This window comes from Prunus mume, linkage group LG2, assembly GCF_029339155.1.
Source record: "Prunus mume cultivar Tortuosa linkage group LG2, ASM2933915v1, whole genome shotgun sequence".
Taxonomy (NCBI): domain Eukaryota; kingdom Viridiplantae; phylum Streptophyta; class Magnoliopsida; order Rosales; family Rosaceae; genus Prunus; species Prunus mume.
The window spans coordinates 44,039,490-44,060,618 of NC_142699.1; the positions used below are offsets into that span (position 1 = coordinate 44,039,490).

Here is a 21,129-nt window from a genome sequence, read left to right on the forward strand (position 1 = left end):
AATTTATCCTAATATAAAATGACCAAAAATGATATATATTGAATTGTAAAACAAATGTAATTTAATAAGTACACCCTACCAACCATATTCAACCCTAATCAAAAAAATGTTGTAACATCTTGATTATGGTATGGAGCTAATAAAAGAAAAATAACAAAAACAAAAAACAAAAGAAACCCCGCCACGTTGGCTTCATTTGTACTTAATTTCAAGAAAGGGCAACATTCGTCTTTCATGGGAACACACCCAGGCAAGCCAAAGAGCACAGTGACATGAAATTAGCTCATATAAGGGAAAGCGAGATGGATCCAGATGGAGATGGCACTGTGTTGGATTTAGTTGACATGAGGAATAAAAAAATATAAGTGCTAGCCCACTTGAGGTACGATGGTCAAGATGATAATTTGTGGGTACGGCAGGGGGCTGGGTACCATGATAAATTTTCGGGGGCTTGGGTACGAAGGGAGGTGTGGGAGGGAGGGTGTAGAACTTCGAGATGGATGGGTGGTGGTGGAGGAAGGAATGGGCGGGTAGGGGTTGGATGTGGAAGCGGTTGTGGGAGGAGAGGGAGAGCGGGGGGTTAAGTAGGGTTTTTTATATTATATTTTTATAAATAAATCTTTTCAGTTATTTCATTTGTAAATGTTTAGTTTTTAAAATTATTTAAATAAGATGTATCAGAGGTATTTTTAATAGTTAAATAGGGTGTATTTAGTTAACCTAAAGTGACCAATCCTCACTTTGTCACCCGTCGTGCAGTCGGACTGCCCCTCACCACTGTGGCTCCCCAGCCCAGCCGCGCCACACTGCCAAATGCACCCAATATTATGTGAATAGCAAAGAGGGAGGATTGGTGGAGGTAGAACATGGTGGACACTTTTAGGTTCACTCAAAAATTATGTTTTAATTAATTTCTGTGTTAAAATAAGTTAATTACTGTTAAATACATGTATTAATTTTAATTGAAACATAATGATATGGTAGATGCCATTTCACTTTTAGGACTCAAATTTGATGTTCCTAACATTATTGATTAAAGAAACCTGGAATTAAATTGAAGGAAAATGCTAGGAACACAATGTGGATCCCAAATGGCATGTATACGTCACTAGCCCTGAGCTAATAAAAATTGCCGCATATTCTGATAAGCAGTCATTAATTTTTTGAGAAAAAAATAAAAAAAATAATAGAGTTAATATTAAATCTTAAGCTCATTATCCAATCCAATCTGAGGCACCAAACGAGTCTTAACAAGACACCAACCAAACGAGCCCTAACAGTACCAAAACCGATACACCACAGTCACTGCAAAACCAATCCACCACCGTCATTGTAAAACCAATCCAACCAGACTGGAAAAACAACCTCACTGAGCCTTCCTACCATATGGCCACATCTCAATCTCAATGGGAATCTACTGATCGTCAAATCAAAGACCCACTTCCTAAATGACTAGAATCTTACGCAATTGGTTTCATATATTAAATCCATTGGGTAACAATTAATACAATCACGAAAATGCTCACTTGAATTTGGTCTAACTTTTCCCGTTCTAAATGTAATCAAATTTCATTTTCAATTTCATCAGTTTTCTGCCATCAACTTTATCAATATATTTGACCTTTATCTCTTTTGGCTGCGAATGCTGTTGAATTTGATCGAGGGGCATACCTTGGTGGTGATGATGCAGTGGTGATCATGTGGTGGTTATACGTAGTGGGGGGTTTTTTTTTCGGAGCTTGTGGGGTTAATTGAATAACTATTTAGCTAATTGTATATGTGGCAATATTCTGATTTTTTTTTTTAAAGGAAGTATATGTGGCAATTTTAACACAACAGTTGGGATTGATAGGGAAAATAAGAAAAAAACGCAGCTAAATACACAAATATGAGTCATCAAATCCAAAAAGAAATAGGCAAACAAGAATCCGTGGACTCCACCCATGTTGACGTTGAGCTTTTGGACCGAAGCAAAATTTTCTAAAAGGAAAACTAGAAACTAAATGCTATTCTAGGTTTATTGACTATAACTAGCTAAATAAATGGAGCATTCCTCCATGGCTTTGCTTTCGCAGGTGAAGGTGACGGAAGCGGAGCAGACAGTACTTTTGAAGGCGGTTCCTCAGGAGACTCTGCCCGATTTGGGCCAGTAGGCACAAGCCTTGTGGGATAAAAGTTTGCTGGATCATCTAACTTTTTCTGCGGGGGAACGTTGTGATGTAAAGGATTTGAACCCGAAGAAACCTCCCTCAAGATTTGATGATTTGCTGGATCATCGAACTTTTTCTGCGGGGGAACGTTGTGATGTAAAGGATTTGAACCCGAAGAAACCTCCCTCAAGATTTGATGATTTGCTGGATCATCGAACTTTTTCTGCGGGGGAACGTTGTGATGTAAAGGATTCGAACCCGAAGGAACCTCCCTCAAGATTTGATGATTTGCTGGATCATCGAACTTTTTCTGCGGGGGAATGTTGTGATGTAAAGGATTCGAACCGGAAGGAACCTCCCTCAAGATTTGATGATTTGCTGGATCATCGAACTTTTTCTGCGGGGGAATGTTGTGATGTAAAGGATTCGAACCCGAAGGAACCTCCCTCAAGATATGATAATTTTTTGCACCATCAACCTTTGGTGGCAATATGTTGTGTAAAGGGTTTGGGCCAGAAGGGACCTGCATCTTGATCCTATACTTGAGGAGAGGATGTTGATCAGCAAATTTGGTGGATTGTTTGATTGGGTATGGAACGGATGAAGAAACAAGAGTCTTGAGATCATTATGTGCAGACCCTTGATCGCCAGAACAAGAAGAACACAGCAAGAGAAGAGTGGTGAGCAACACAAACAAGTAGGTCTTAGAAAACTCCATCTCTGATCGATTATATTGTTTGATGGCCCTTTGAAACAGCCAACTTTGCCTTCTTATAGGGTTTCGATTTCCTATTTTGGGCAGGACTTATAGGACAGCTTGCCCTTTTTATTCTCTAGCTAGGGTTTCAGTCTCCTAGATATGACGGTAAATCTTCAGACTTCCCTGCTTCTTATGCCTTCATGTTTCACTCACTTGCCTTAATTCCTTTCATGATAGGAAACTTGTTTTTAATATATTTCTGTTTTTTTTTCTACACTTTCCTTTTTTATTACCCACATTTGTTTACTTTCCTTTTTTATATACCCACTTTTTTATAGTTGTAAGACGTTGTGCTATGGCTTAAGGGGTTTCTATGGTGAAGACGTGAAGCGTGAAGCCAAATCTCTTGTACAAAACAATGGTTCTTCGCTTTCACCTTTTCTGTTCATTGGATTTCATTGATTATTCAAAAGTATTTTGGATTATGGTAAATGGATTTTTTTATAAAGGAAATCACCATTCTTTTTTGGTGAGTACATCATTGTTGAGTTTATCTGTCATTTAACTCTTCTGATTGTTAATTCTCAAAGCCCTCCCTCTATTATTTCATTTGTTTCTTGCATTTTCTTTTGGCTATATTCTAATTGTTTACGTTAAAAATTTTGTTGACAGAAATATAAAATAGCTAAAATGAAAGATGCCCATGTTACAAAAGAGAAGAAACATGGTTTTATATATGGGTGGAAATTCCTTAAAGCATATTCTTGGTTGCAGTTTAGTTGTTTTTTTTAATACCAAAGTTAGGAGTTTAGTTGTTTTTTTATTTATTTATGCCAAAGTGTCACTTTGGTTCGAACTTGAGATCACTTATTTACATATCAAGGTCCTTTTCCACTAAGTTAGACCCCATTAGCCTTGGCAGAAGTTTAGTTGATGGAGACACATTTCTCCTAGGAATTTGGTTGCAAATTCTAATTTGTATATTCAATAACTATTTAAGAAATACAGAATATATATTGCAATATTTTCCTAACTTTTATGCACTTGGATATTGATCCGGTTCTCTTTTTCATAAATACAACAAAAAATCATTTGAGAAGCAAAGGATGAGAACGAAAAAATTCAGGAAACAGAGATATTGAGATAGAGATAGAAAAGAGAGTTGAGAGAAATAGAGATAGTTTGACAAAAATGCCCTTAAAAAAATAGGTCAAATTGACCAAATTTAACAGAAATTATAACGGAATTGATGTCACGAACCACATTGATGTGGAATACAAAAGTTTGAGGATGACATATTCTTATGGATGTCCGACTCCATTTGTGATAATGTATGTGTATTCAGTTTGATTGATAATTAAAATGTTGTAATTGTAGGATAATACAAATGCCCCAGAGGCATATAGATTCCATTGTGTAAGGGCTTTTTCGTTCTGACAATTACTATGGGCCTGGGCTGCCGTAAATAGCAAAATGGATGAAATTGCCCCTTGAGCCTGAGTTCGAAGATCAAGCCCCAAAAATACTTCGAAAGTACAGAGATGCCTTAGGAAACACCTTGGTTACCTTCACCAACAAAAATAATAACAGCTTACAAATAGATTTTCTAGCTTGGCATGAGAGGCTTGTGGTATGGAAGCAAAATTGACATGAGTTTAGCACTAAAGAGAAAGTTATGCATTCTTGGGGGAAAAAAAGGGGTGTTAAGGTAAGAGAAGAAAGGTATATAGGAAGGTTTGGCTGAGAATGAGGGAAAGAGAGAGGAATTGGTGGCTTGAGTGTTTTTCCGGCAGCTTGATAGAGGCTCTATTAAGTGTTAGAACAGCCTGCCATAAGAGGGGAAAATAGGGGAAAATGATGAATAAAGCACGAATTTGCTAGGTTTTGCAGGTGAGAGAGGAAGCTTGCTCTCTGGATGTGGTTGTGGCTAGTGGTGAAGCATTGGGTGCTGTTGAGGCCCAAAAAATCCATGGTTAAGCCCGAATAAATTATCAGCCCAAAACGACACTCCATTAAAAAAAAGCATAAAGCGGAGTACACGGAAACTCGCCACATGCGAGTTGTAGTTCACGTGCTGTGCTAAATAAATTTTCCATGCTAGGGGTTGAGATAAAGTATATTGGCTTTACAAGCCCATGCCGAAATTAAACATCGCAGTCCTTCCCAAGGATGATAAAATTAAAATATGCCAAGCGACATGCCATGCCAAGCACAAAATCGTTATCTCACACCCAACCACGCTACAAGCCTAAGTGGGCCCAAGTCACTCAAATGTCCGGGGCTTGCTTGAGTGGGTTGTGGTATGGATGGTACTAAATTGTCATGAGGCCCATTGATGGACCGAGAAGTGGAGGTTCCGGGTTGCTTGGGAGCCTCGGAACCCAAGCCCATTTCTTAGGTCCAAACATATGGGTGAGCACAAAATGGGAAAATAGTCCAACCAAAAAGCCCAACCAAAATGATCCACTAAAATTAACCCATATAGCCCAATATTTGATAAGGGTGGCCCATGACTTCCTATCCTAGAAAACTCATACAAATAGAGGTAGCAAACAAACCCCATTTATTGGCTGAAGGATAAAACCATGAAGAAGCCATGGAAGACCACGTTGGTTAACAGGAAGGAAAAAACAAGTTTCAAAGCAAAAGAAACATGCAAGGACCCAAGGGATATTAGCATGTAAGCTGCCAGGAAGAAAAGCACTCTTCGAACCAGCATACATACCCCAATTCGTTCCCCCATCAGACTTGGCCATGGAAAAAAATGAAGAAAGCAATAAAAGAGATAGCTGGGAATGGAAGTCTGCCATTGAGATAGTTGCGGGAAAAAGGGGCATTGAGCTTCAAAAACTCTGATCTGGTGCAAATAGATAGAAGAGATTTCATCAAAATGGGAAAAGCCATGGGAGGAGATAGAAATGAGGGAAAAGCTTAGCCAAAATGGGTAGAAGCCATTAGGGTTTCTTGAAAATTGGTGGTTTCCAGCGGCTATAAATTGAGGCTTCTTCTACCTAACAAATCCAACCCACGCCTGGAGAGCAAGCTTCCTCTCTTACCTGTAAAAGCCCAACAACCTCATGCACTATTCACCCTTCTTCCCCATTTTCTTCTTTTGGCAAGCTGCCAGAAGAACATAGTTTTTTCTTTTCCTCTTCTCAGCCACATCTACTTGCAAACCTCTTCTTCCTCACCTTAAACACTCCTCTTTCTCCCTAGGAAGCCATATTTCCTTTTTGGTGCTCAAGTCATACTAATTTTGCTTACATACCACATGCCTCTCATACCAAGCTTAAAAGTTTATCTGTAAGCATCAAGAAATCATCTGTAAGCAGCCTTTATTTTCGTTGGTGAAGGTAAGCAGAACACTTCATAAGGCTCTACTGCCCTTTCGAAGCGCTTTTGGGGCTTGATTTGGGAACTCGACACAAGGGGCAATTTCAGCAATTTCCTTTTACCGCTGCCCACCCATTTCTAGTTGCCGGAAGAAAAAAGCCCTACATAAATTGGCGACTCTGCTTAGGATTAGGCCATTATCTTCATCAATGCCTCCAAGGAAGAAAGCCAGAAGCAACAACATGACCTCTCAAGACGGGCCAAGCCATGGTGACTCGGAATCAAGGCAACATGCCTCATCAAGAGAAGAAGAACGTGCTAGTAAGGGAGCTTTCACCCTCACAGACCTTGTTACAGTCATCCATGCTATGGGGGAAAACTCAGAGGGAGATGGCAGACATAATCAAAGAGCTAAAAGCTCAGTCTCAAGCCAAGCGAAGAAAATGAAAGACCTCCCAAGAGGAGTCTGCACACTGCCATAAAAAGTCCCGAACAAAAGGAGCCATCTTTTTCACTCACGAAGATGTCATTGCCATGCTGAAAAAAAAACTAAGCCGAAGCCAGGAGGATTGGAAGTATGTCCCTCAGCCACCATATTCATCAAGCCTACTCCAACAGCCGCCATACCCCAATGGCTATAAAACACCAAGCTTTGTCCTTTTCGACGGAAGGAATGGAAGCCCGAAGGAGCATGTCAACTGCTTCATTGATGCTTTGGGACCACACGCTGGTGATCATAATCTCTATCTCCGGGAGTTTTCAAAAAGCCTTACTGATCGTGCTTATACGTGGTACACAACATTAGCATCAGACTCTATTTGCTCTTGGGAGGATTTGGCAAGCAGGTTCTGTAAGAAGTATTTTCAGCATGAAGAAAGGGTTACACCACTCAACTCAACAACACTCGTCAAAAACATGGCGAGGATCCCGTGGACTTTGTGTGCAGATTCCGGGACCTGGCATTGGATTGCTACGATGAGAAAGATGAGGAGGTGCTTGTCAAATTTGCATCGGCAATATTATGGCAGATTATAGAGTTTATTTGGAGAATATTGGCATCAGCCAATTTTCTCTGTTGAAGCAGTGAGGAAAATAAACATTTCAGTTAAATTAAATGGGCAGGAAGCTTGGAAGATTGAAGAGACAGAAGCACACCAGACATTGGATGAGGATGCTAAATCATCCAATGACTACAATTCATGCAAAAGAGAAGGCAGGGAGACGTACCCGCCACTGCCATGCAAAGATGGAGAATTCCACGCCATTCTTGATACAATGTTTGTCCATGGTGCAATCGAACCCCTCAAGCCCTACAAAATTCCTACCAAATAAGAAAAGTGTGATCCTAGGTACTGTCGTTATCATCAGTTTGTGGGTTATCCAACCACTGCTTGTCAAACTTTGAGGAAAATCTTGCACGACGAGATACGTGATGGAACTCTTGAGCTGCCCTATAGGAAGCAAGCTTTTGACGAAGACCCCTTGCCAAAATGAAGGGGAAAGGAGATGGCTGCTGTTATTACATGCCATGATGACTTGCTCGATGACGACATATTGCGTCACCCATGGAAGAATGATCCAAAGCCATTGGAGGGTACTTGAAGTTATAGCACCCCATGGTCACTTGCTGATGGATGGGAGGATGGTCCCAGCAGGGAAGTATTCATATTGGACATGTCGGAAGAACACCACTTGGGGGCTTCATTTGGTTAGCAAGATTATCAAGAGACAGCTGTCGTAACCTCTCATAACCTCACAGAAGTTGAAGAAAGTACAATGGGTTATGAGCTACAAATCACTATTTGATTAGTTGGGTATGAACCGCATGCAAGTAAGGCAGCAGCTTTGGCTCTGTTAAATATTTCTACAGAGCATGGCAGCCTTGTACGACACATGCCAAATACATGCCAACCTAAGCCACAAGCTTTCATGCTATTGCAAATCATGCACACTCCTTGGCCCTTTCATACTTGGGGGCTTGATTTGATTGGAGTATTCATCAATGCAAAGTTGCTCAAGCCTTACTATTGCTAAGTTAATCTTATGTCAAGCACTTTCATTTATTGCATTTCCTTTTGTTTTAGACATGAACTTCTTCCGTCTTATCTTCATATTTTGAAAAAAGACTCTTTTGCGTGGTGCACCATTATGGTAGCAGGAGCTTTGCAATGAGAATGAAGCATTATTTTGAAAAGAGAAAAAAAAAACTATATATATATATATATATGTCTTTGGAATTTTATTTTTAAATATTTTAAACCTGCTTCACATTGAAACCAAAAAAAAACAAAACAAAACAAAACACGCTACTTAGCAGTAAGACATGCCAAGCGAAGTCACTTGGATAGGGTCCCGGACCATCAACAAGCACCATGCCTAAGCAAAATAATATGGGGCATGCATTCTTGAGCTGCTGGAACAACGAAACCATTGTACCCTTTTGATAAGCAACCCTGAATATGCAAGACATCTGGGAATTTTACAAAACCTTGGCAAAAACCATGGACATACTAGTCTGGCCCTTTTTAGGCATGCCAAGAAGGTGTTTTTCAGGCCCGGTGGTTAGACAAAATTTTGGCAGCATGCACTTTGTTTTTAAGGATGTCCAACCTATCAGAAAATCTCAAGCAGTGCACAAAAAAAAAAAAAGATTTTGCCAACCAAGCAATATATATATATATATATATATGAGGCATACAGATTACAACCTGCCTCAAGCATTCAGAAATTAATACAAGCTCTGATGGTTCAATACTACATTACAAAGTCAAAACGACATAGTCGTTAGAGTGGCAAAAAAAAATTACAATCAAAGCAAGATAAAACTACACATGCTAAAGACCCATGCATCATATGGTCTCAAAGGGAACAAAACCATGTGACAAGATAATCGATCACCAAGCCAAGGAAAGACAACCTACAAGAAGAAAGTAGGCATGTGTCAAGACTAAGTGATGCTGGAAGAAGTAGCCCGATAAAAGAAAAAAAAAGACAGAAAAGAAGAATTATGTACATGGAGGCTATGAAGAATGCCCAAAAAGAGCGGAAGAAGCTCATCGATAGATCGGACGATCTTAGCACCACCATCAAAGAAGGCTTTGAATGCCATGAAGGAATTTTCCTAATCTTGCCAAGACATGCTTTTCTCCTATAAATGTCTCATGGAGGTGGAAACATCACCGTCCTTATGGCTGTCATCATTAATCTCACCACGAGGCGGCCTTCTGGAAGCCTGGGAGAGGTGGCCTTGCAGTTGTGTCGGATGTGACTAGGAAAAGAGGAGTAGAAGGCAGATCTGGAAGCTGTGAAGAGGTGCGTAGTTGTGTCGGATGTGCTTAGAAAAGAAGGAGTATGAGGCAAGATCTGTTCGAGGATGTGGAGAGGTGCGGCGGTTGTGTCGGATATGCTTAGGAAAGGAGGAGCAGGAGGCTGCGCTACTGGAAGGCGCATGGCGTTGTTGGCACTACGCTAGACGCGTCCCAAGAGGAGGAGTAAGAAGTGTATCCTCCGCGACTTATGAGATGCTCTCAACCTGAAAAAAAAAGAAAAAAAAAAGAAAAAAGGGGAAGGTCATGCTATGAAGGAAAATCATCCCAGCGCTTGCAATATTTGAAGATACTGTATGTGTTGGGGTGCTGTGGAAGAAAAATCAGATCACATGAGGAAGGCCTTGTGGAAGTAGAAAAAAAAAACGTAGAGGCAATGGGGCAAACACTTTTGTGATCCTGTAAAAAAATGGGCAGCATGTACCTTGCACCTACCACAACCCAACCTGTTAAAATCTCAAGCAACTCATGCATTTCAACCAAGCAAAGTGTATAGAACAAGCTGGAAATCTTTATCTCAATGCATTCCGAACCTCAACAATTCATGCATTTCATTATTTCCAACCAAGAAAAGTGTACAAAAGCTTAATATCTCAAGCATTCTACATCAAAAGTCTGACAGAAAGTATGCAACAAAGCTTTGTTTCAAGTTTCCAACAACATGAGCTTTAAGCTCTCCCAAAAAAAAAAAAAAAAAAAAAAGGGTACAGCTCAAGCCCAAATGCAATCAACTGTGCTAAAGATCGATACACCATGCAGTTTCAAAAGGAAAAACTACTACACACTGAGCCAACCAGCCCCTACAACAAAGAAATGCAACATGCAAAGTGAAATAAGGACAAGTGTTAAAGAAAGATGGTGCTGGAAGATATGCCTTTTCTATTAAAAGAAATATATATATATATATATTACAATGCGAAGAAGGAGAATCGGGTACCTCAACTAGATCACGGTGCATGACTAAAACAGAATAGAAGAAGCGCTGTGAGATGATCCTTTCGATGTTTCCACCATGCACCAAGGGCCATTCTCAGTCGGTCATTTGTCAAGGAGAAGGTCTCGTAGCTTACGACACTGGCTCTCCAATTCGTGTTCTTGAAGGCTTAACAACTCTTGCTTCAGGGGATCATGGATATATCTTTATGCTAAAAGCAGCTCGTGCTCTAAAAAACAATGTGTGTTATAACTTCTTTTAAGTATCCAGCAGGAAGTCCACGCAAGGTCCTAATAAGACACATGCTTAAGCACTTCCAACACGCTGCTGTAAGATAAAAAAAACAATGTTTCCTTTGCGATCTTCAATCATCCGCAAAACATCTTTGGTAGTTGGGTCCATCAACTCGCGTTCGAACCATTCTAGCCAACCCTTAGTGATACTGCAAGGGTAGCCGCCGGAAACATGCATTTTCTCTATACAGCACCTGGAAATTAGAGTAGCCTCCAAAGTTTACCCAGTGCCTATGATCAAGTTTTGGCAAGTGTTTCTAAGCTATGAAGGTAGTCGTCCATGCTTCAACCCATCGTGCAACGGGAAATAAGCCACCACTGATCACATAAATCATTGTGACTTATTAGATGAATTCCTGCAAGAATTACCAACAAAGAATATGCTGCAAAAGGGCAAAGCATCTCTGTGTTAAAAGCCAAGAAATCTCCACACTAGCATGCAAGCCATATGAACTTTACAGGCCAAGCAAACCAAGCTATCTCATGCCACGCGAAATGCATAAACAACAAAATTTTTGAAGCATCATGCAATCTATTACTCGAGCTTATGAGAAGCAAGGTTCTCATTCCATGCTCAATCAATCATTCCAGCAGATCCTTTCACAAGGAAAGTGTTACAAACTGAACACCACTTACCTCCAAGTAACTTTTTCACAAAAACAAGAAAAATCCCTATGAGTTACACGGCATTCTTGCAGACCCATCATACACATGTTTATATCTATCCCTATAAAGCCAAAAAAATAAATAGTTATCCATGTCCAAGCTCTAAGCTCATAAAAGGAAACAAATGGTGCTTTCCTCCAGCTTTCAACAGCCTCTAATCCTATGTATTAATCATGCGGTTACAAGCATACGCTCGTGATGCATATAGTTCAATCAAAAAAAGGTGGGCAAGAACATAACACACACAAAATATACGCCAAGCATGGCAAGTCAAGCTCACGCCAAAGAAAACGCTTAAGCAAATATCAAAGCAGCATGCAATTTATCCATGGCAAGCAAAATTCTCAAGCAATTCTCATGACAAACAAATTCTCCCTCAAAATGCCAAAAGATTCAAGCATTGCAGAGCATGCATTCTATCAATTTCTATTTCCACAAGAGGAGAGTAAGCCTAGGCCAAGCACTAGTCTATGCTTATTCCTGGAATATTCAAATTGCGGAGTTACTTACCAAAAGATTAAAGCAGAAGCCCCAAATATCCAAGTTAGAAGGCTGGAAGATTCGTGGGTTCCAACAGCAAAAACGTCAAAGCTTCCAAGCCACTCACCTTCCCCTGCTTGTGCCGTAGATGTATATACCTGCATAGAAAAAAAGCATCATGCAAAATTTAGCCTTTTCACTAGCTCAGAAAAGGGCCACCACATGACAAAAAAGGGGAAGAAAAATAGAGAAAAGAAAAGGATGCAATCTACACCAACGATTTATTCTCACAAAGTTCACACTATTCCGGCAGCGTGCAAAAAGAAAGAAATCAAAAGGGGGAATAATCCCAAAATCTGACGCAAAATCTTCCTTGCTAAACGATTACTTCAACAAAAAATAGGATGGGTCAAAAGGAGTGGATGCTTGACTACCAAAATGAAGGGAAATATTCATGAATGAAAGGAACCCAACAAATTCCTCAATAAATCCAAGAGAAAGCTAGAGAAGGGACATACCTTGCTAAAATCCCAGCGGGTGACCTTGAATATACCAAGAAAGGGAGCGAAATTGAGAATCTTAAAGGAAAATCCACGCAAAAAAGGTCCCTTCTAGCAACGGCAGAAGGGCTTCTTTGAAGGGAGAAGGGTGACGGGGTCGAAATCGACTTGGGCTCTTTTCCCAGGGGTTGGAGGTAGATGTTTTTCGCATGATCTCACTCTCTCACTTAGTTTTGATTTGGGTCTGGTGCGAGAAAAGAGGAAGAAAAGGGAAGAGAAAGAAAGAAAATAATAAAAAAAGAAAGGAATAAGACGTTTAGTGTTGGGAAACTGCAAATAACTGATGGGGTCAATTATGACACGCCGTCATTTTGCACGTGGGAAGAGGAGAGCTTCCCTACAAATACAAATCTGATTTTTTGGGTTGGGTTTAATTATTCAGGTCATTCCAGCACTTGCCCATGGCCCTTATAATTAAGGGGGCTAATGTTGAGGCCCAAAAAATCCATGGTTGGGCCCGAATAAATTATCAGCCCAAAAGACACTTCATTAAGAAAAAGCATAAAGCGGAGTACACAGAAACTCGCCACATGCGAGTTGTAGTTCACGTGTCATGCTAAATAAATTCTCCATGCTAGGGGTTGAGATAAAGTATACTGGCTTTACAAGCCCATGCCGAAATTAAACATCGCAGTCCTTCCTGAGGCTTGCTTGAGTGGGTTGTGGTATGGATGGTACTGAATTGTCAGAGGCCCATTGATGGACCGAGAAGTGGAGGTTTCGGGTTGCTTAGGAGCCTCGGAACCCAAGCTCATTTCTTAGGCTCAAACATATGGGTGAGCACAAAATGGAAAAATAGTCCAACCAAAAAGCCCAACCAAAATTATCCACTAAAATTAACCAATATAGCCTAATATTTGATAGGGGTGGCCCATTTGTTTAGAGGGTTGACTTCCTATCCTAGAAAACCCATACAAATAGAGGTAGCAAACAAACCCCATCTATTGGCTGAAGGATAAAACCATGAAGAAGCCATGGAAGACCACGTTGGTTAACAGGAAGGAAGAAACAAGTTTCAAAGCAAAAGAAACATGCAAGGACCCAAGGGATATTAGCATGTAAGCCGCCAGGAAGAGAAGCACTCTTCGAACCAGCATACATACCCCAATTCGCTCCCCATCGGACTTGGCCATGGAAAAAGAGAAGAAAGCAATAAAAGAGATGGCTGGGAATGGAAGTCTGCCATTGAGACAGTTGGGAAAAAGGGGCATTGAGCTTCAAAAACTCTGATCTGGTGCAAATAGATAGAAGAGATTTCATCAAAATGGGAAAAGCCATGGGAGGAGATAGAAATGAGGGAAAAGCTTAGCCAAAATGGGTAGAAGCCATTAGGGTTTCTTGAAAATTGGTGGTTTCCAGCGGCTATAAATTGAGGCTTCTCCTACCTAACAAATCCAACCCACGCTTGGAGAGCAAGCTTCCTCTCTTACCTGCAAAAGCCCAACAACCTCATGCACTATTCACCCTCCTTCCTCATTTTCTTCTTTTGGCAAGCTGTCGGAAGAACATAGTTCTTTCTTTTCCTCTTCTCAGCCACATTTGCTTGCAAACCTCTTCTTCCTCACCTTAAGCACTCATCTTTCTCCCTAGGAAGCCATATTTCCTTTTTGGTGCTCAACTCATGCTAATTTTGCTTCCATGCCATATGCCTCTCATGCCAAGCTTAAAAGTTTATCTGTAAGCATCAAAAAATCATCTGTAAGCAGCCCTTATTTTCGTTGGTGAAGGTAACAGAACGCCTTCCTAAGGCTCTACTGCCTTTCAAAGCTCTTTTGGGGCTTAATTTGGGAACTCAGACAGGGGCAATTTCAGCAATTTCCCTTTACGCGTGCCCATTTGTAATTGGAAGAAAAAGCCCCAGAGGTGCTTTGGGTAATTTTTCAGCAGCCCGAGAAAAGCTATGTCGACTGGAATGGCTTGCCAGAAGAGAAAATGGGAGGAGATGGAGGAAAAGGGCACGAAATTGTAGAATTTCAAAGATGAGAGATGAAGCTTGCTCTCTAAATGTAGGTTGTTTTTGGTTGGGTAGAAAATGCCTTTTTTATAGCTACTGGAAGCTATCATTTTCCAAGAATCCTAATGGTTTCTATCCAATTTGGCCAAACTTTTTCCTTCCTTCCTCCTCCCTTCTTTTGACTTATCTTATTTTGGCAATATCTTCTTTGCCCAATCTCACAAAATCAGGGAATTTTTGGGAGCTCAATGCTCTTCCCGCACTGCTACGTTGGAGAACTTCTATTCCCAGACCATCTCCTTTTTTTCTTTCCTTCCTTCTTCCATGGCCAGGTCTGATGAGGGAAAGAAATGGGTATGCATGCTGGTTCAAAGGGTGATTCCCCTCCTAGCAAGTTGCACCCCAATATCCCTTGGTCCCTTGGATGCTTTTTGCTTGAAACTTTTTCCTTCTCATGTGCTGCAGCCTCCCAGCAGCTCACTGACATGGATATTTTGGCTTTCATCATGGCTTTTGTTTTCAGCTGGAGATTTGCAGATATTTTCTTGGGTTGCTTGGGCCTTCTACGACAATAAGTTGGTTTATCAAGTAAATGGGCTAACTTCATCAATTGTTGGGCTATTTTGGTTGGGCTATTTTGGTTGAAGTAATGGGCTACTTTCTTTTTTGTGCTCCCCCACATGTTTGGGCTTAAGAAATGGGCTTGAGTTCCGAGGCTCCTAAGCAACCCCGAGACTTCCATTTCTCGGCCCATCAATGGGTCTCATGTCAACTTATTACGATTCATACCACAACCCACTCAAGCAAGCCCCAGACATTTGAGTAGCTTGGGCCCACTTAGGATTGTTAGCGTGGTTGGGTGTGAAATAATGATTTCCTGCTTGGCATGGCATGTTGCTTGACATGCTTTAATTTTATCGTCCCTGAAGAAGGACAGGACATTCAATTTAGCATGGGTTTGTAGACCCAGTGCCTTTTATAGGCTCATTTCAATTTTTAGCATGACGAATTGCATATTTATTTGGCATGGCATGTGGATCATGACTCGTGCGAACGTGAATAACGAACTTTTACGTGCTCCAAATTGGGTCTTTTTTTAATAAGGTATTGCGTTGGGCCGAGAATTCAATTGGGCCGAACTGTGAATTTTTTGGGCCTCAACACATTGCCTAAAGGTAGTTGGTAATAGATGGAGGGATTGGAAGTGCCGACAGAAGCAGAAATGGTATGATAAATATGACACTGATGAACAACGCTTAGCCATCACTCCTCCTCGGGTGGTCACAAAGCAGTGGAAGACACCAGTAAAATATTGGGGTCTTCCAAAAGTAAAAGTAAATATCTAATAAGCTTATAGTTTATGTTTGTAGGATAGATGAATTATCATTGATAAAACCATCTCATAGGAATGTTCTGAGACGAATAAGGTCAATTGTGCACAAGGAGGTGCTCCACATAGGACTAGTCGCACATCATTTGCTCAGTTGAGAAATGTGGTAAGAACACTAGATTGATTTTAAATGTGGTTGGCTTTCTATTGATTTATGTTGTTGTATTAATTTTTTTTTTTATGTGCTAACGATTCTTTCTATAGTCATTGACCATATAGGTATTGTTATTAGCTAATCCTTTTTGTTCAGGCATATATCTTGAATGGCAGGCAAATAATGCTAACAGAAGATTTAGAATTTGTACTATGGCTGTATGTAACAGATTGGTCATTGGTATTCTTTTTAGATATATATTTAACGAGATCAATTTTTTTTCTTACATAGATGAAAGAGAAAGGAGAGAAGACTGATCGTCTGAGCATGTTTACTTGAACAAAGAAGACTGATATTATTGTAAGTCTGAATATAGAGTTGTTTTGAAATTTTATCTTTTAGCCAAATGAACCAATTATGCAAGTGTGATTTTGTAGAATCAATTCAACCAATGTTTGGAAGAAAGGGAAGAAGATGAACAAGATGAGTCATTTAGAGTGGAGATATTTACTAAAGTGATGGGAACTAATGCACATGGGCGTGTTCGCATGTATGGGGCTGGTGAGTGTTTGGTCATAAATCAAATTATGACAATAATGAGAATAGGATGAGAGAGGAGCTAGAGAAATAATATCAATAAAAAATAGATGATCTCCAATCCAAGTTAAATGAAGTCAGCTCACAACTTAGTCAAGTGATGACTCATGTTGGTTTCCAAACCACCCCAGAAGAAAGTGGAAGTGGCCAAGTACATTATATTTAAAGTATTTCTCTTATTAAAGAATAAATACTGTTAAAATTTAAGTGCCCGTTTGGCATTGTTTATTTGGGTGATAAGTGATTTTTTTTAAAATTTTGGGAAGCCCAGCCCATTTGGTAAACTATGAGAAAATCACTTATTGTTAAAAATTGTTGTGAGAGAAAGCTATAAGAGAAAGCAGCTAATGAGATGCTTTCATTTTCTGATTATGCATGAATCAGTTTTGAAGAGGCACAAAGTTTAATGATAATGCGGCAATTATTTTCTGATTATTATGGGAATTAGCACCAACAACACTTGTAACAAAAAGTTTACCAAACGCCAAACTGTTTTCTCTTACAGCTGATTTCTCTCACAGCAAATCTAACAGCGATTATTTTCACAATACAGCAATGTCAAACTGGCCTAAGTGTTTCTTAGTTTTTATTGTAACTTTGAAATATTTTATATTTCATGTCCTCAATAGATTCCAGATGTCTCAAGTATGCATCAACAAAGACTTAGTGTTGATAGCAAGCTGCAGCCTAATTTAGACTTGGAGGCATAAAAGAAATTGTTTTCATTAAAAGGTTAGATAAATATCTTCGAAAAAATATTAATATATAAATTTTCGATTAATTTATTTATGTTTTTGTCACTATTTTCATGTTAGGGGTGAAGATGAAATACAAGATAATGATGACTACTTCAAGTTTGAACTCTATTAATTTTAATACTTTTGAATCCGTAATATTTTGTTTTATATCTAGAGATGGTATTGTTTACATATGACTTGAGATTTGAGATTCTATAATTATTAGTTTTTTTGTGTTAATGCAAAAGATGGTACTTTCAAGTACATGAATGAAGTCATTTTTGCTTTGCTCGAGATATAACACCATTTTATAAGTTTTTATAGTCATTTCTGATTAAAAATCACAGTTTAAATGTCAATTAAGACTGTTATTGGTGTTGCAAATTAAATTTTTTGCGTTGAAGCAAGTTGTACAAAATATTTAATTCAGAAAACTGAATTTATTAAAATTGTGTCACATAATTATTGTGACACAACATACAGTCATTAAATCTTTCTTAACGACGCGTGCCGCCGTCGTATACACTGTCACCAAAAAGGGATTTCCTTTGTCGTATAAGAATTAGCGATAGAACGGCACCATCGCAATTGCTTTAGTTGCGACATGAGATCGCGTCGTGACTAGTGTCGTAAAATCACATCTTAAATATGACACTCAGTTTATTGCGACAATTTTTAACCGTCGCAAATTCGACGCAATACGTTATTACTACGACCCAAAGTGTCATCAAAAGGGCTCAAATCATTTGTGACGCCTTTTATGTTAACTATGGAGAAGAAGAAGTGCTGAAGAGAGAAAAGTAAAGCTCTGTATATTCTCAGAAATTGTGTTTTTCCATTATGTTTAAATGAACCACAGACCCAAGCTTATATAGTTGTGTAACCATAAGCTAACCTGCTTAACAGATTGCTTTAACAGACTAACTAATCATACTACTAAGCACGTGAAGGGCTAACAAACTTGCCACCTCACCAAGGACACGTGTCACTAGTAACATCAGCTAACATTCCCCCTCAATCTCAACTGGGTTGTTACCTAGCCTGAGATTGGAACGATGTCGAATGAACACTGGACTATGAAGGCCCTTGGTAAGAATATCTGCAACCTGACCATCTGTGGGAATATATTGCACAACCAGATCTCGACATTGAACTCTTTCTCTAACAAAGTGATAATCGATCTCCAAATGTTTAATACGCGAGTGAAAAACTGGATTGACACTAAGAGCCAATGCTGACATATTATCACTATGAATAATAGGTGCCTCTGGCAGTGTCATATGCAAATCACACGTTATTTGTCTAATCCAAGCAATGTCTGCTGCACAATTGGCTAGAGCACGGTATTCGGCTTCAGTGGAACTACGAGAGACTGCAGCTTGTTTCTTCGATGACCATAAGCGAAGAATCGCATCCAGAATTGCAAGATTGTGCAACACGATGAAACTCGCCATGAAAGGTACAGAATCAAGCTTTTCGCGGAGCGGAAGCTGGAGATCAAGAGTCGAAGCTCGATACCATGTTAACTATGGAGAAGAAGAAGTCTGAAGAGAGAAAAGTAAAGCTCTGTATATTCTCAGAAATTGTGTTTTTCCATTATGTTTAAATGAACCACAGCACCCAAGCTTATATAGCTGTGTAACCATAAGCTAACCCTGCTTAACAGATTGCTTTAACAGACTAACTAATCATACTACTAAGCACGTGAAGGGCTAACAAACTTGCCACTCACCAAGGACACGTGTCACTAGTAACATCAGCTAACATTTTATTGCGACGCGGCAAAAAGCGTCGCATTGCCGTTGCTAATCTCTATTTACGACCTTTTTTTGTTTTTTGTGATGGAATTTGCATGTCGCTAAAGGCCTTTTTTTTCGTAGGGCCTGTTTGGACTTCGTTGCCATTACCTTTCAAAGAGAGCCCTTAAGAGCTTCTTTTTTTTTTTTTTTTTTTCTTTTTTCATTGATCAATTTTGAAGTTTAGGGATCAAAAAGATAAGTTTCACACAATTCAAGACCATTAGTGTAAAATCCATTTTTTAGAAGAAGGATGAGGCACCGTTACTCTAAATTCAGGTGGCCGTACTAGAGTACCATACAACAATTTTTCCTTTATAAGATTCAAACAACCATCTCACACTTAAGTGATTGTGTCTAAATGCAAAAAACTGGTCTAAAAACTTGTGTTACATAAGTGCAAAGGGACCTACCTAAATTCAAGTTTGAATTGTAAGTAAATATACAAATAAAATTGGATTATCACGATTCAGTTTAAAATTCTTTACACCTTAACTATAGCATGGACGTATGCAGAAAAAATTCATTGCTTCTATATGTTCAAATTCAAGGGTGGATATTAGCAATCTGATTCAAATTCAAATTCCAATTATATGCATATGTAAATCATTTGAAGATGTGTTTCGTTGGAAAAGAGCAAAACAAGAAGAAACTATAGTATTATTTGTTCTTGCCTTAATCCAATTTTATTGACTATAAGGTACACCATCATATATGGAAACCCCTTTGGATTAATATGGAGCTATAGCTAGCTAGCCTCCATGGCTTAATTCCCAACTCCATGTGCATTTGTGGGGAGTTTTCCAGGAGACTCTGCACCATTTGGGCCCGAAGGAACAAGTCTCAGTAGATCATAAATATTTGAAGAACCACCAAACTTACGAAAACCTAAATATTTCCTGTCTTTATAATTAATACTAATAGGTGTCTCTGGATTGTGTTTAGAGTTTGGAGCTTCAACTACCTTCCTCTTGCTCCAGTAATTCTTCAGGACTGGGTTGTGTAAAGGGTTTGGAGCATCAGGTACCTTTCTCTTGCTCCAATAGTTCATCAAGCCGAGACGACGTCTAAGATCAGCAGATTGTGGGGATTGTTTGATAGGAGATGAAGAAACAAGCTTCTGGAAATCACCAAAAACATAGGGTAGTGAGAGAAAAATGGATAACAATACAAAGAAGTAAGGCTTAGATAATTCCATTTTTTGTTATTTGGTGGCATCTATAGAACATCTAACTACACCTTCTTATAGGATTTCTTACGCAGGAATTTGCTGTAAATAAAATATCACAACAAATCTCCAGTGACGCCCAGGATTCACTTACTCTTTCAGAAATTTTTATCGAGATTTTCTCTGCAATTAATCTTCTTTATATGTATTTACCTATGTGATTTATATTTATGTATGGTTGACCTGCCTCGAATTTTATTTATTTGATACCATCTTCTTCTTTAGTAATATTTTTTCTTAGAGCAGAATCGTAGAAAGATAAAAACCAGCAAAATCAAAGGATACAATTAATAGAGAAAATATGGAAATTAATCAATCAAAAAGTCCACACATTATTCCATATTACTCTTTATTTTCTTTTTCCATCCAACGTCTTAGCAAATTTTTTTTTTTTTGAAAAGTTGATATAGATCCAAATTCACATTGAGAAGTTGGTTTTGATCCTCGGAGTTGGTGACTTTGATACAAGTCCTTTGACTTTTGTGCTACATAGGATTACATTCCTTTTTAAATATTTTCGGATTACATTCCTTTTTAAATATTTTCGGATAATTACGAGAAAGAATTGTTTATTATCATAATTAATTAACAAAGAGTGCTGCTATTTCCACCCACCTGTCATATTTTCCCACCCACCTTATTTTTCCACCCACCATATAAATTTTAAAAAGAGTAATGCTACACTTACCACAATTATATCCCACATGTTCATACCACCTTATATGGCAGATGAGTAGACAATCACATCAATTAAAAAGTGTCAATAAATCATAAAAGTTAAGAAAACTTTAAATTAATTTTAATTGATGTGTTGTCCACCTCATCTGCCACATAAGGTGGTATGAGAATGTGGTATACAAATGTGGTAAGAGTAGCATTATTCTTTTAAAA

At 39.0% G+C, this 21,129-nt stretch overlaps 1 protein-coding gene across 1 annotated transcript; it reads right to left on the reverse strand.

The window, feature by feature from the left end:
• Window positions 1–1,915: 1,915 nt before the first annotated feature.
• Window positions 1,916–2,977, reverse strand: CLE8 (CLAVATA3/ESR-RELATED 8). Its single transcript, XM_089046996.1, has one exon. The coding sequence runs from the start codon at window positions 2,866–2,868 to the stop codon at window positions 2,035–2,037; it is 834 nt and encodes a 277-aa protein (XP_088903122.1). The 5' UTR covers window positions 2,869–2,977; the 3' UTR covers window positions 1,916–2,034.
• Window positions 2,978–21,129: the final 18,152 nt, after the last annotated feature.